At 46.4% G+C, this 14,458-nt stretch overlaps 1 protein-coding gene across 2 annotated transcripts in view; it reads left to right on the top strand.

Annotated features, from left to right (window-relative positions):
- The window catches only part of RGS9 (regulator of G protein signaling 9), a 72,762-nt gene that overhangs the window by 31,054 nt on the left and 27,250 nt on the right, over nucleotides 1-14,458 (top strand). The window contains exons 10-14 of one of the 2 annotated variants that reach the window (XM_053569164.1): nucleotides 7,045-7,137; nucleotides 7,360-7,389; nucleotides 8,080-8,141; nucleotides 11,097-11,210; nucleotides 14,226-14,341. In XM_053569164.1, coding sequence (XP_053425139.1) covers nucleotides 7,045-7,137; nucleotides 7,360-7,389; nucleotides 8,080-8,141; nucleotides 11,097-11,210; nucleotides 14,226-14,341 — 415 coding nt within the window. The remainder of the gene's footprint in view (nucleotides 1-7,044; nucleotides 7,138-7,359; nucleotides 7,390-8,079; nucleotides 8,142-11,096; nucleotides 11,211-14,225; nucleotides 14,342-14,458) is intronic. The other variant, XM_053569165.1, reaches the window with a different exon arrangement.

The raw sequence follows: 14,458 nt of genomic DNA, 5'->3' as shown, positions 1-14,458 counted from the left end.
CCCTTTTGAAAATCTGATGAAATCCATTCCACACAAAGAGGCACAGATAAACATTTGGCACTCAGTTTCAGCCAGTTCCTTGATCCCGAGAAGATAATAGGGGCCAGGCTCAAAACCCTTAAAATCAACTTCAAATCAAAAACCTAATCTGCATGGCAGGGCCTGGAATGTCACACTTTCTTTTACATCCCACCAGGGTAGGATCTTTGCAAAGATTCTCCGATACTTCTATAAAGACTCTTTCCACAAATAAGCCTCTTTTCACGAGATGGCCAATTTCCTATGACTTTTTTTTTTTTTTTTTTAAAGGGACAGATTACAAACTATTGAGACTGTGGCACTATTAACATTCTGGGAGAGAGAATTCTTTGGTGGTGGTGGTGTGTGTGGGAGGTGTACTGTGCTATAGGGTATTTAACTGCACCCCTGGCCTCTATCTGCCAGATTGAGGACTGCAACCCTCTCCCTGCCCACCTCCCACCCTGTCCTGATAATCAAAAATGTCTCCAGACGATGCCCAACATACCCTGGGGAGAGAGTTAAAAATGCTCCGGTTGAGAACCACTGAGTCCAGTCGCCCAGCCTGAAACCCACGTGAGGGGCCTCAGATGGTTCCACTGCTTTCTGGCTTACATTATCTTTGGGCAGCAAGGGGTCAGTCACCTCTTTAGCTTAGCGTGCTGTTTCTGGGCTTGGCAGTGCCTTCTGGGGGAACAAGCTGGGAAGTGGGAGGGAAAGAGAACAAAGCAGGAAACTGGCAGCTATGGGACAGTGTCTGCTGTTGCCGACTATGACATGTGATGAGAGACATCGAGTCCCCAGAGAGTGTCCCTGGGGGATTGTTAGTCCCAGTCTGCAGGCCACAGAGACCCTCCCTCCCTTTGATACATGCCAGGCACTGTCAGCCTCCGCTCAGCTGTTCCCAGGGCAGCTTTTCCCGTGTTCCCCTTGTCAGACAACAGATCGCTGCTGAGGCCTTGAAGGCTTGGTTGTCAAGGAAACAGAATCCTCGAGTAAAATACTGAACGGGGTGGAAGATTTGCTTTTTTTATGTCTGACTGTCAGCTCTGGTTCCTGTGGAGGAGGGGAGGTGGAGGCAGAAAGCAGGTCATTCACTCTGATGTGGGGGCGCAGGGACACTGGAGAGCATCCTATCTGCAACCCAAGCTCTGTGTGTGTATTGGGGGTGGGGCAGAGGCCTTTAACATCAGCAATTTGGGAGGAGAACTGGGGAGCCCATTGCCCAAACCTGGGATGATGGTTGGGGTAACTGCCAAGGAGGGTGGCCAGATATGCCTTGCCCCTGAGCAGGGCCTCATCCTTCTGCTCCAGAATCCTTTCCTGCAGACGTTGACGGTCCTCTCAGCCCAGAGCCCGAGTGAGCATGAGACCGAGTGGGTCCTGACCATGGCGGGGCTGGGCAGGGGCTGGGCAGGGGCTGGGCCTGCCTGCTGCTTACCACCATCTTCTCTCTCTCTCCCCAGCTGTCTTTCTCCTGTGTGTGCACTCCGGGTGCTGTGCAGTGTTAAGAAGAGCAAAGAACCATGGTTCTGGTGCACGCGGGGCCCTCCCCTTGCTGCGTCTTCTGCAGCATCGCCCACCGTCTGAGTGTCCCCTGTTGTCCTGAGTGCTTCCACCCTGGCAGGAAAGGGCCAGCGAGATGGGAAGCGTCTCCACAGGCCTTGCGCATGCAGGGGGTTTGGGTTTTTGTCACTGTTCAGAGAACTCACAGTGCCTGAGCTAGTTTGAAGAGAGAGGTCATTGCTGAGAATGAGTGAATTCTTGAAAAGATATGTTTTCCTTAAATAGAAGCAAATAACTTATGAAGCCTAAGAAAGGAGGACGTTAGGTTGGTGGGTATCTAGGGCCCTGGTGACCCACATGCCCAGTCCTGGGAGGAGCCACGCCCTGGACATGTGTCCTCTCTCTCAGTTCTGAGGCCCCCAGCCCCTCCACCCCAGGAAGAGATGGGGCAGGGGACTGCTCTGACAGGATCACCACTGTCACTTAGGGAGGAGGGTGGTGCTGAGTATTGAAGAGACCTTCGACATCGGCGTGAACCCCACTCTGCCACTCCCTGGCCATGTGGTCTTGGGCATGCTCTCGAGCCGTACGTAATCTCAGTTTCTTCATCTATAAAATGGATAATCGCAGTAGTTCCTTCCTCCAAGTACTTAACAGGAGGATTGTTTGTATGAAGTGTATAAACGGCAATCAACATACGGAGAGCTTAAAGCTGTCACCACGTTGTGAGAGAGAACTTACGGGGTCAGTAGGTCTCAGACCCCATTTTCAGGGGCCGTGCTTTGCCAGTTTCCTCTTCTGTCCTTGTCGCATCTCATACTTCTGTCCTGGTTGGAGCTGGAGGAAGGAAGATGCCCAGAGACTCCAGCCTCTCTGCACACCAACTCCGGCCTCTCTGCGCACCGACTCCAGCCTCTCCGCCCCATCCAGTCAGCACTGTTGAGAACGGCGTGGAGTCTGCACTGTTGTGTGCACAGGTCTTTGAGTAAAAGGCAGAGACCTGGCCCCGTATTAAATACTGTGTTCTGCAGAGCACTCAGCCTGGAGCCCTCAGTGAGCGAATGCCCCCACCCCCTGTATGCTCATATCCACAGGGGACAGAGTGTTTTCTTTTTAAGGCCCCCTGTGTGGATGTGGTTGGCTGTGTCCAGACACAGAGCTGAGCGTGTCACACCTCGTAACGGCTCAGTAAAACTCACAACAGCTGTGTGAGCTAAATCGTGGTGTCAGCATCTCCATTTCATATATTTCCTAGTTGAGGAAGTAGGCAGGAAGAGAGAGAGAAGGTAACGTCTCCAAGGACGCACAGCTGGAAATGGTGGAGCCGGGTGTGAACCTCAGCCGATGGCCACCAGCGCTCTCTCTATATCCTGCCTGACCTTTTCTAACACCCACTGTGCTGGGCCCAGGGCCAACTTCACAGGCACTTGTTTGTTAATCACCCGGGACGCCATGCTCAGAAGGGCCTTTGCTTGGTTCAATGTTCTGTTGTCAACTTGAAATTCTTATTTTTCATCTAGACGGGGTCCCTGCATTTTCACTGTGCTCTGAGCCCTGCACATTGTAAGCAATCCTGCCTCCTCTCCCTGATTGGGAGGCCCCTGGCAGGACAGATACTGAGAGGATGGCAGCGGGAAGCCTTGTCTCCCTGGACGGTGGCCTCTCTGTCTTTCTTCTCCTGCTTTGCATTAACCGCCTCAGTTTCTGTCCTTCCTGGTGTCTGACTTCAGACCGCTCTCTGCTCTGGGTGGCCTCACTGCCAGACTCCTGCTTTCGCTCCTCTGCTCGCCCCACCTTCCACCTGTGTTTCCTTGCAGATTCCTGCCTGGCTGCCCTGTCCCAAGGTCCCTGCTTGTCCCCCGCCTGGGCTCCTGGGCTCCTGCCTGGCCATTGTCTGCCTCCTCCATGGAGGTTCCTGCTGACCAGCTGGCCACAAAGCTGTGTAAACAAGTCCAGATCATGTCCCTATTTGGGCCGCTCTGCAAGGGAAAGCTTAGAAGTCATTAGACTCCCAAGAATGCCAAGGATCGAAAGATTCCTTAGGCAGAATCTTCCTGCAGTAGCAAAGTGTGTCACCAGGATGAAGAATAAAAAGAAGTGGCTTTGCTCCAGCTGCTGAGAGGGAAGGGATGTGTGTGAGCTCTACTTTTAGCATGAGGTAGTTTTCTATGAATTGCTTAGATTTAAGTGTATCTTTTAATAACATCACTTAAATATTTCTGTGGCCTTCGGGTAAGGAATAAGCATATTGAGAGGAAGTCTGCAAGATTTAGCAAATAAAAAATACAGAATTCCCAGTTCTCATTTTCAAATAAACAATGAATGATTTTTTTTTCCCGTGTGTCCCAAATATGGCCTGGACATCCAGTATTTTACCTTTCAAGGAAGGCTGAAACCACACTGGCGCGTGCTCAGAGGCAGCCCCTGTGGGCGGAGTTGCTGCTGTGTTCCATTTGTCTTAAGTGTCTTATCATACTTAATCCTCCCTTTTTCCTATTGTCTTTTTACAAATGAGAAATCAGAGACTCTGAGATACTAAGTCACTCATCCAGGATCAGATAGTCAGTAAGTGATAGAACCAAGATTTTAACCTTTGACCCCTAAACCATTCCCCTGACAGACAGCAAATTGTCTCTGCACCTTTAAGAAAAGTCCAGAAACTTTCCCTTCATTGCCCCAATGCACACCCCCCACCCAAGAAGGGCAGAGATACCCATATGTTAGTCTACCAGGGGTCCTCAAACTTTTTAAACAGGGGGCCAGTTCACTGTCCCTCAGACCATTGGAGGGTCGGACTATAGTTTTAAAAAAAAAACTGCACATATCTTATTTTGAAGTAAAAAAAATGGGAACAAATACAATCACACCGCCTCATGTGGCCCGCGGACCGTAGTTTGAGGACCCCTGATGGACAGTCAGTCCCATGGACAGTTTTTTTTTTTTTTGAGACAGGGTCTTTCCCCATTACCCTTCGTAGAGTGCTATGGTGTCAGCCTAGCTCACTCAAACTCTTGGGCTAGAGTGATCCTCCTGCCTCAGCCTCCCTGTAGCTGGGACTACAGGTGCACACCACTATGTCTGGCTAGTTTTTCTGTTATTGTTGTTGTTGTTATTTTGTAAAGACGGGGTCTCACTCTATTGCTCAGGCCTGTCTCAATTTCCTGAGTTGAAGCAATTCTCCTGCCTCAGCCTCCCAGAGTGCTAGTATTACAGGTGTGAGCCACTGCACCCAGACAAGACAGCTATTTTTAAAGCTGGAAATAAAAGCTAAAATTCATACAGACAGTCCAGACTAGAGGTGGGGGAAGCCTCAGATTCAGCTGAATTCTATTATTAGAGAGCTTGCTATAGCCTGATTCACAGAAGATAGCTGGTAATTCTGCGAATCCCCAAACAATGAACTACACCACTTAGGCAGAGCCCTAAAAAGGCAATACAATCAAATGAAGAGAATAAAAATATAAAAATTATAAAGCCCCAAAGACTGAGATGATGATTCCAGAAGCACATACATTAGATCCAGTGCATGTGTGTGACTGTGGCTTGCAGCTTCTTGTGGAGCCCAGAGAACACCAGGACAGAAAGGACCCCACTTCTTGCATCTGTGTGTGTCCACCTGGGAGCCTTGGTCCCGGGGGTAAGGGCTCTAGGTCAGTGGCCGACAAATAGGAAGTCTGACCATGGGGACATTTTGAAGGTATTTTTGACACTGGCTGTTGAGTATGGGCTGAGCACGATTTTCATCTTCACCTTCATGGGTACTAACTAATGAGAGAGTGTTTTCTGTGTTTGAATTTCATCTCATGATTGGGGCTCTGGCTCTCTTTTTGTTTTAATTTTAAACTAAATGACTGGACTGTGTTTCTGCCTCTCTTGGATCACTCCTCAGCTTTGTAAAGGACAGACCTGGGATTGAATCTGGCCTCCACCAATTACCGACAGATATTGAGAAAGTGTCCCACAGTCTCTCAGAGCATTGGTCTCCTCTGCTGAAAATCAGTATAATAAAATCTTCCTTCCTTAAGCTTTGTAAAGGGTCAAAGAGGTATACATTGCTTTGTGGTAGTTGTTCCACCATTATTATTATGCAAAACTCCAGCTTTTTCTTTGAGCAGAGGGCATGGGCCAGCGGACACTATTCTGAATAATTCACTCCAGCAAGATCCTAACAGAAGGAAGTGATTATACAGAATTAGATTAGAATGCAAGTCCACTCTGGCCCCAGGGTCTTTTCCGACCTGAAATGCACATCTCCTACAACAGTGGCTTATGTTGGGAGAGAATGTGAACAAATAATAATAAGCGGGGTTGCCAAAACATTTGAATCATTTAGGGAGTGTTTTCAATTTTTTAAGTGGGAAAAATTCTATTAAATTTAGAAAAAATCCCCACTTTTCTAGGCCTCCAAAGCACCCTGAAGTCATTATTCACTCGATATTTATTGAGCATTGAGTCTGCATCAGACATCATGCTAGGGAAGAGAAATATTTTCTCTGCTCTTCATGGGGCCTTTATGTTGATTCATACTAATAAATACGTAATTAAAATTGCAGTCAGTGCTACAAAGGAAAAAGTCAGCTTGTGTGGAGTCTAAAACAGAGAGACCTACCTGGGCTTTACCTTTCTGAGATAATTCTCCCTACTCCTTCATACTGGAAAAGAAATTATATAAAAGTAATTCAGGGAAGCAAAAGTGAAACCCAGCATGGATTGGGAAAGGGAGGCGAACAGATAACATTCCAGATTGAACTCTGCTGCATTCCTTATCAGTGGGGTCACACAGGCCATTGTTTATTTTGCTAATGGTCAAAAGGAAGTGTTATCCTTGGACTTCTGACTCATTTCCAAGTGAAGACTTGGCTGGGTTAAGATATTAGAAACCAGGAATCAAGAGGCTCTGCTCAAAGTCTAAGAGTCGGCACCAGCCAGTGCCTGGACACAACCAAACCTGTGAAAACCAAGATGGGAATCACCACTGTGGCCAACCTCAGAGAGTTACTGGTGCAGAAATGTGGCACCAAGGAAGGACGTTACCTTCAGATTGTAGACGATTTCTGTGTTTTAGCTGGAGATAGATCCAAATAGTTTTCGGGAGCTTCTAAGAGCCTAAACAAGGAGCCTTTCTTGGAGTCCTCCTTTCTTTGTCATAACCCAACAAGTTCAGAGAGAAGCCACCTTGAAGCTCATTCCACCATGAACCTGATGGAGCAGCTTCAGCGAGGGGATGGGTGTGATGTGATCTTCCCCTTTGTAGCTCAACTCTGGGACTCAGCTTGCAGTGGATGTTGGTCACAGGGCTTTTAATTGTGGGCTTTATCTTTGGCAACATGGCTTCTTTTGTTTTTTCCCAACTTGTGGTACAGATCAAGTTGTTATGGATACCTGAGGAAAGCATCTCATCATTCTTTCAGACATCTTCCCCATGAGCAAAGAAAAACACACATCCGGCTCCATGCTAGTTTCTCCATCTTTTTCTCTCATTTCTTAATTCAGATGGAATCTTTATTTCTCACCCTACAGATCATCTGTAGGCACCATGCTAGAATGAGACCAACCCCAGACTTAGTCTTTAATTCATCTTGCCTTTTTGGAGAGCAACATGAAATTACAGTGGTAAATTATACTTCTTCTCTTCCCAAAACCCCTTACTCAATATTACTCTCCAGTGGTTATGTGAAATAGATTGAAGGGCAGTGCTAATGGGAAACTCTACCTTTTAAGTAAGAAAATATGGCAGTTTTCCCATGCGGAGTGATTTTAATTTTTCAAATGGGGTATGTGAACTGTAGTGATTTAATGACATCTGCTTAATGGTTTTGCTTCTTTGTTTTACAGAAAGAAACAATCACTGCTGTCAAAAAAGAGGTAATTAATCTTCCAGTTCCAGTGAAGTCTGATTTTAAATCTTCTAATAAGTTATGTGTACTCTGGCTTTATGCTCTGTACTCAGTCATGAAATGAAAACCATGTGTAATGTTTAAACGATTGTTTGTGAATTAAGGGACAGCAGAAAATGATGACATGAAACACCCCTTGAAGGTGTAGAGATGAGGCATGACTGGAGAGGACAGTGGAAATGAATGATTTGGGGGGGGTCCCCCATCCCCTGCTTAGCCCCTGCTCCTACAATTATAGGGTGTTCAGCTGCTACCCAAGGGGCAAATGACCTGTTTTGGCCAATCTTCTATCCAGGATGCAAGATAAAGCCCTGGGAAGCCTCCTATTGAGGTGGGATGTGTCAATTGATACCTCCATGGGAAAAGCCAAGCATCTGTTCTCTTGTTTCAGTTTGAGGCTCTTTAGAACATATTTTCTTCTGGTCCCATTTTTTCATACCAATACATGATTGATGGATTGAGGCCACTAACTTGCAGTTTGGGGTGAGCTGTCTGTGGGTCCCTGAGTCCTGTTGGTACCGAGAAGCTAGCTGGAGGGGATGGAGTGGGGTGTTGTTATGGATAAATGGCTTCTGGCTGTGGAGGCCATGTGTGTGAGTGTTGGTGACACTCAAGGGTGGGGGAATTGGGCATCTCCTAATGACTGTGTCTCTTTCAGATCATGTATTACCAACAGGCCTTAATGAGATCTACAGTGAAGTCTTCAGTGTCCCTTGGAGGGTATGTTTCTGATTTCTTGGTCTTGCCGAAGCAGGGGCAATAGAGAAGCTAAAAGAGAATGTCCAGTCATGGGCTGACTGATTTAGGATCCCGAAGGCCTGCGAGAGACAAAACCAGTCTCTTGGGGGTTTAGTTCCTAGTCCTTCACTTGGAATCTGAGTCTCTAGGTCTCATCTTGGTTTAGGCAGAATCAGAGGTGGGTAAGGGGCCATAAAAGTCTGTCATGTTACTCGGAATCCACTAATCTACAGATGGGGAGGGTGGGAAGACTTGAAAATCTGTGACTGGATCCCCTGGGGACTGTGTTCCTGTCATCTCCTGTTCAAGTTTCTTAGGGATGTGTGGGCTATGTTTACTGGCTCCATGTGCTGATAGATGCCCATTGTTAATCCTTGATTTAATGGTGGCAAGACATGATTGCAAGAGAGACTTTGCCTAACAATTGCAATCAATGTAACCTGGCTTATTGTACCCTCAATGAATCCCCAACAATAAAAAAAAAAAAATCCAGTTAGGATAACTTGGAAATTTATGTTTGATTTTTAAAACTGTTCAGGCTACCTTGATCCAGTTGCTCATGGTACATAATGTGGGAGTCACAAAAGGGCTCAGAGCCTTCCACATGCAAGCAGTCATCCTTTTGAAATATGGAATGTAGAATTCGTTTTAATATCACACTGCTAACTCTGAGGTTTTCCTGCACAGATGAAAATGAACTTGCCTGTTTCTGAGGAGGCACAATGTGACTAATAATTTATTCAGACTGCCTAAGACTCAAGTCATCATACTGACTGGGATTGAAGATGTGTTTTGTCCTGTATCTTCCTTCCAATATGGTTAGGGGTTGGACTCTTATAAAAGTCTTATTATTATTATTTTTTTCTGAGCCTGCTTTCTAGGGAATCTTGTAAAAATCTTTTACATCTACCCAAATCTCTAGTTTCAAAAAATGTACCTCCCCAAGAAAATGTGCCCTGACCCCACCCACATTTTTCTGCGACTGTTTGCAGTGAGACTGGTCCCCAGCGAGGAGTGCACCTGTGTCCTCAGGCGGTGCTCATGTGGGTGGTAATGATAATCACCGTTCTATGATGAAGTCAAAACTATTGACTCTGATGTTCCAGAAACCCAGTTTCACTGAGACTAACAGACAGGAAATTAAAGAGTCAAGGATACTTCGTAGACCCATTTTCTAATTTTTATTCATCTCAGGGCCTCATTATCGCAATTTCGACATCATTAGTCTTTCAACCTGCAGACCCGTTTTTTTCCCCCTCCAGCTGCTTCACTGGAATGTCTGATTAAGGAATCTGAGAGTCTTAGGAGAAATGAAGCCAGGGGGTGGGAGTCCTGCATAGAATAGCAAACAGCGCTGTAGATGATATCTAGGTCATGGATCTTATTCTTGCAAAACCCAGTAATATCTTTTATAGTTTAAAATAGCTGGAAGGAAGATAGGAAGTATACCAACACCAAGAAATGATAAACATTCGAGAAGATGCGTATGCTAATCACTCTGATCTCATCAGTATATATTATATGTGCCAAAACATCGCAATGTATCCATTAATATGTGTAATTATTATTTACCAATAAAAATTTAAAAAATAAAAATAAACAAACAGAATCACCATAAAAACTCCCATGGGTTGACTTTATGGTAGACGCCTTATTTATCCACCGTGGGCGCAGTTCCCACCTGTAGGGAGTAGCAGGCTTTTCCCTACTTCCTAGACACCAAGAAATGTTCTGACTCAGAAGATCTGACTCATCTCAAGAAGATTGTCTTTATTTTTAATTTATTTTTTTAAATTGACATGTAATAATTGTACATATTTATGGAGTATATTGTGGAATCTGTTGGTTTGTTGTAATAGCCAGGCTGTTAAAACAGACAGGCTCAGTCTCTCACCCAGGCTGGAGTTCAATGGCAGAATCATAGCTCCCTGCAGCCTTGCACTCCTGGATACAAGCAATTCTCCTGCTTCAATCTCATAGGTAGCTGGGACTGCAGGTGCACACCACCATGTTTGGCTAATTTTGTTTTTCTTATTTTTAGAGATAGGATATGTGTGTGGGGGGTTCACATTGCCCGGGCTGGTCTTGAATTCCTGATCTGAAGTACTTGACCCCCTGCCTCAGCCTTCTGAGTCCTTGGGATTATAGGTGTGAGCCACTGATGCCTGGATACTGAGAATGTTTTGGTACTTACAATGTGTAGTGATCAGATAATTCGCATATCCATCATCTCAAACATTTAACATTTCTTTGTGTTAGGAACATTCATTATCCTCTCTTCAAGCTATTTGAAAATACATAGAGAATAAAACTGAGGATACTAGAGGTTAGGAAGGGTAGGGGGAAGGAGAGAGTGGGAGAGGTTAACAAAGGCTACAAAATCACAGCTAGACAGGAGGAATATGTTCTGGCATTCTATACCACTGTAGGATAACTATAGTGAACAATAAACTATATTTCCAAATAGCTAGGGAATTAGGTCTTTCTCCAAACAGTTCATTTGGGATTCACACTTCCATGTGAATCCGAGGTTTGAATAGTGGGTCTAAGTTCCCAAACCTGGGCATTATCCTGACAAAGGGTGGAACCCGACATGCTTCCAGGATGGGTACAGAGACACCTGTTTGAACAAGGGCAAACTGAGTTGGCTTTGAGTCTAAAAGACTTCCTGATAAAATGCAAAGAGGCCATATTTTAATGAAACAGAAAGTGAAGGGACTGGAAATAACGTTTGGTTTTTTAAGTAGAATATGGACAGATGCTGTCAAGTACCTGCCAATGTCAAGGACTATTAAAGCATTTTTCTAAGAAGACAGGAACAAGTACGAAACTAAATCAATACAGGAAAAGACGGACAGGCTGGGCAGTCAACCTGAGTGTTGATTTCGTCTCTTGGGTGTTGAGCTTCTAGGAAATTATTTTCCATTTGCTTTTCAGGATTGTCAAGTACAGCGAGCAGTTTTTATCCAACGATGCTATCATGTCAGGCTGCCTCCCCAGCAACCCTTGGATAACAGATGACACCCAGTTCTGGGATTTAAATGCCAAATTGTATGTATTCAATACGTTGTGTTTTTTTTTTTTAAACAGCTTTTCGAGTTATAATTCACCTACCATGCAATTCACCTATTTAAACTGTATAATTCAGTGCTTTTCTATTATATTCATAGAGCAGTGAAATCTATGATCAATTTTAAAACATTTTAATCACACCTAAGAGAAACTCTGTACCCCTCCAGCCTGAGGCAGCTGTGAATTTACGTTCCATCTCTATGGATTCCCCTATTCTGCAATTTTGTATCAATGGAATCATCTGTTCAGTGTTCTTTTGTGCCTAGCTTTTTTTCACTTAGCATAATGTTTTCAAGGCTCATCCAGGCTTAGTTATGGCTAGATAATATTCATTGTGTGGATATACCTCCTCTTGTTCATCCGTTCATGTGCTGACAGACATTTGGGTTGCCTCTGCCTTTTAGCGATCATGAATGACGCTGAGATGAAGATCCTTGCACACTTTTTTTTTTTTTTTTTTTGAGACAGAGTATTACTCTGTGCCCTGGATACAGTGCCATGTCGTCACAGCTCACAGCATCCTTTAACTCTTGGGCTCAAGTGACTCTCTTGCCTCAGCCTTCCAAGTAGCTGCAACTATAGGCGCCTGCCACAACGCCCGGCTAGTTTTAGAGATGGGGTCTCCCTCTTGCTCAGGCTGGTCTTGAACTCCTGAGCTCAAGCAATCCCCTTGCCTCAGCCTCTCAGAGTGCTAGGATTACAGGCAGGAGCCACTGTGCCCTGCCTCCTTTTTGTTTTAATTTATCTTGGGTGTATATCTAGGAGTAGAAGTGCTGAGTCAAATGATGACTGTGTTAAACAATAGTTATTTTTGAAAATGAGAAAATTATCATTATGGCTTTGCATATCTGAGATCTAATTAGATAAAAAGTTCCAGGAAGGCAGGGCCCCAAACCTGCCGGGCACTGATTCCTTTTTGTTTGCGCTGTGAATTCTAAGCAGTTGTTGCTAATTCTATTTTCACAAATGTGTTCTTTGCAAGACGGGGCAAGGGCGGCATCCCAGAAGAGAGAAGGGGTGGGGGAGGTCCACTCATGCGGATGGGGGTGGGGGAAGGGATGATGTGGGTATGTGAAGGAGGTGGGGTGACGAGAGCACCAGGTACTCACCACTGCTGGGGGTAATGCCCAGGCCATCACCTGCCCAGCCCTGAGGCACTCACGGGCAACTCTGACCCAACCAGGGAAGCAGGCATAGCCTGGGGGCAGAGCGGATTCCTGTCTCAGCACAGCACAGCCATTGTGCCAGTTCCAAGCGGCCCGTTCTGATGGGTTCAGGAAGCCTCTCTTGTGGCGCTTGGTGGTCACCTGAGCCCATGGGGAAGCTTCCCTCACCCTCTGGGGAATCTAGTTATCAGGGTCATTCTCCAGAGCCTGTGTCTGTCTCTGTTTATGTGCTAAGGGAGGTGACCTGCACAGCATGGGCAGAATCTGGCTGTCCATGGAGCGGGTGGCAGGACAGCCTGCCTGGGAAAAGCATCATCCCAGGGGGCTTAGGGAGAAGATGTGACAGCTGGACTTTAAATGACATGGGGAGTGTGGGGTTGGAGATGGAGGTAGAGATTGTTGGTGAAGAAAAGGGTGAGGTTTTTGGTAAGAGCCATGATCAGAGGGCGCCGGTGGATGCCTACTGACAGTGGGAAACCTTGTTCTTAATGGTTTAGAAGATTTTGGAGTGGTATTAAAATTATGTGCAAAGCTTTTAAAGAAAATCTTAACCAATATCCAGGTCTTACCCCCAAACTTTTTGTTTATAGGAATTGGTATGTGTTGCTCTGTCACCCCTGTTGGGGTGTTTTAAAAGCTCCATGATTTTTGTGGGTAGCCTAGATTCAGACTGGGTTAGAGCATGAGTCCTGGGCCAGGAAGCGCGAGAAATGCAAATTTGCGGGCCCCACTCATACCAACCAAATCAGAAAGTCTGGGGCTGGGCCTCGCAAGCTGCCGTAATGAGTCTTTCAGATGATTCTGGTGCCCAGTAACATTTGCAAATCTCTGACTTCATCCCGGCTCTGCTTCTCGCTAGTTGTGTGAGCTGAGGTATGTATGTAGCCTCGGTCTTCCCAGCAATGAAATGGGACAATAATGCTCATAGTGTTGTCTTAAGGGTCCAGCCACATGTGCGTAAAGCACAGCACCTCACGCATGCCAACGCCCCACACCTGGCAGCTGTCTGTGCTATTGTGTGGTCTGTTGTTACCCTTGTTATCAGAAGCATAAGCTTGCTCAGCATACATTATTTTGGATCCCACAGACATGATTTGTACCTGGTTCCCAACCCAGCAGCTGCTTCAATGGGAAACGTGGGGCAATGAACTTGAAACTTCTGTTTCAAAGGGTCTGTGTTGGCTTTAGAATTCTATAAGGAGTAAGAGGAAAACAACCATCTCCCTGCTTCTCTGGAATGTTAGACCTCTGCTAGCTGGGTCCCCATGTCCTCCCTGGGGAGAGTTTTCTGAACATGGAAGTGGGAGGAGAGGCTCTGGGTGAGAGTGCCTGGATTGCAATGAAGTGTCTGCCCGGGGCCACCATCGGCTGAGGACAGACACGGTGTGAGTGGCAGTGACCGTAGCTCCCATCACCAATGCTGCTCCAGAGTTCTGTCCTGAGCCCAGGGATATGGGGGGAGGGAAGAGGCCGCTGCCTGAGCCTTGGCTGCCTGGTTTCCAGGCTGTTACTAGGCCTTGGAGGGGCATTCACGGTCTGCCCTGAGCCCTCCACCTGGGCACCTTTCTCACTTGTGGGGTGGCCGTCTCCTTGATGTGAGCCCAGAGTACCTCTCCGAGGCTTTGTCTTCCCAGCGACTGATTACGTGGCTGGTGAGCTCGTGCAGGGGTTGAGGAGGAGGGGGAGGAGGATCAGGCCAAGCCCTGGCCCCTGGGACTAATGGGGCTTGGGAGAGCCGCTGCCCCTCACCACCACCCAGACCACAGCTGGGCACAGCCCCTGCCCTGGGGGAAGTGTCTGGTGCCTTCACACATCACTGTCTTTGCAGGGTGGAAATCCCAACCAAGATGCGGGTGGAACGATGGGCTTTCAACTTCAGTGAATTGATCCGAGACCCGAAGGGTCGACAGAGCTTCCAGCACTTCCTCAAGAAAGAATTCAGTGGTGGGTCTCTTTTTAAACACAAAAGTTAACAAATTTACTTTTAGAAACACTCCTTCAGTGTCTAGCCTCGGGTTTGGGGACCTTCCCAGCAGATGTTTTCATAGCTTGGCCCTTACC

Source organism: Nycticebus coucang, chromosome 18 (assembly GCF_027406575.1).
Source record: "Nycticebus coucang isolate mNycCou1 chromosome 18, mNycCou1.pri, whole genome shotgun sequence".
NCBI lineage: Eukaryota > Metazoa > Chordata > Mammalia > Primates > Lorisidae > Nycticebus > Nycticebus coucang.
The sequence above is the reverse complement of the archived record's forward strand: the minus strand, read 5'-3'. Positions and strand labels throughout refer to the sequence as shown.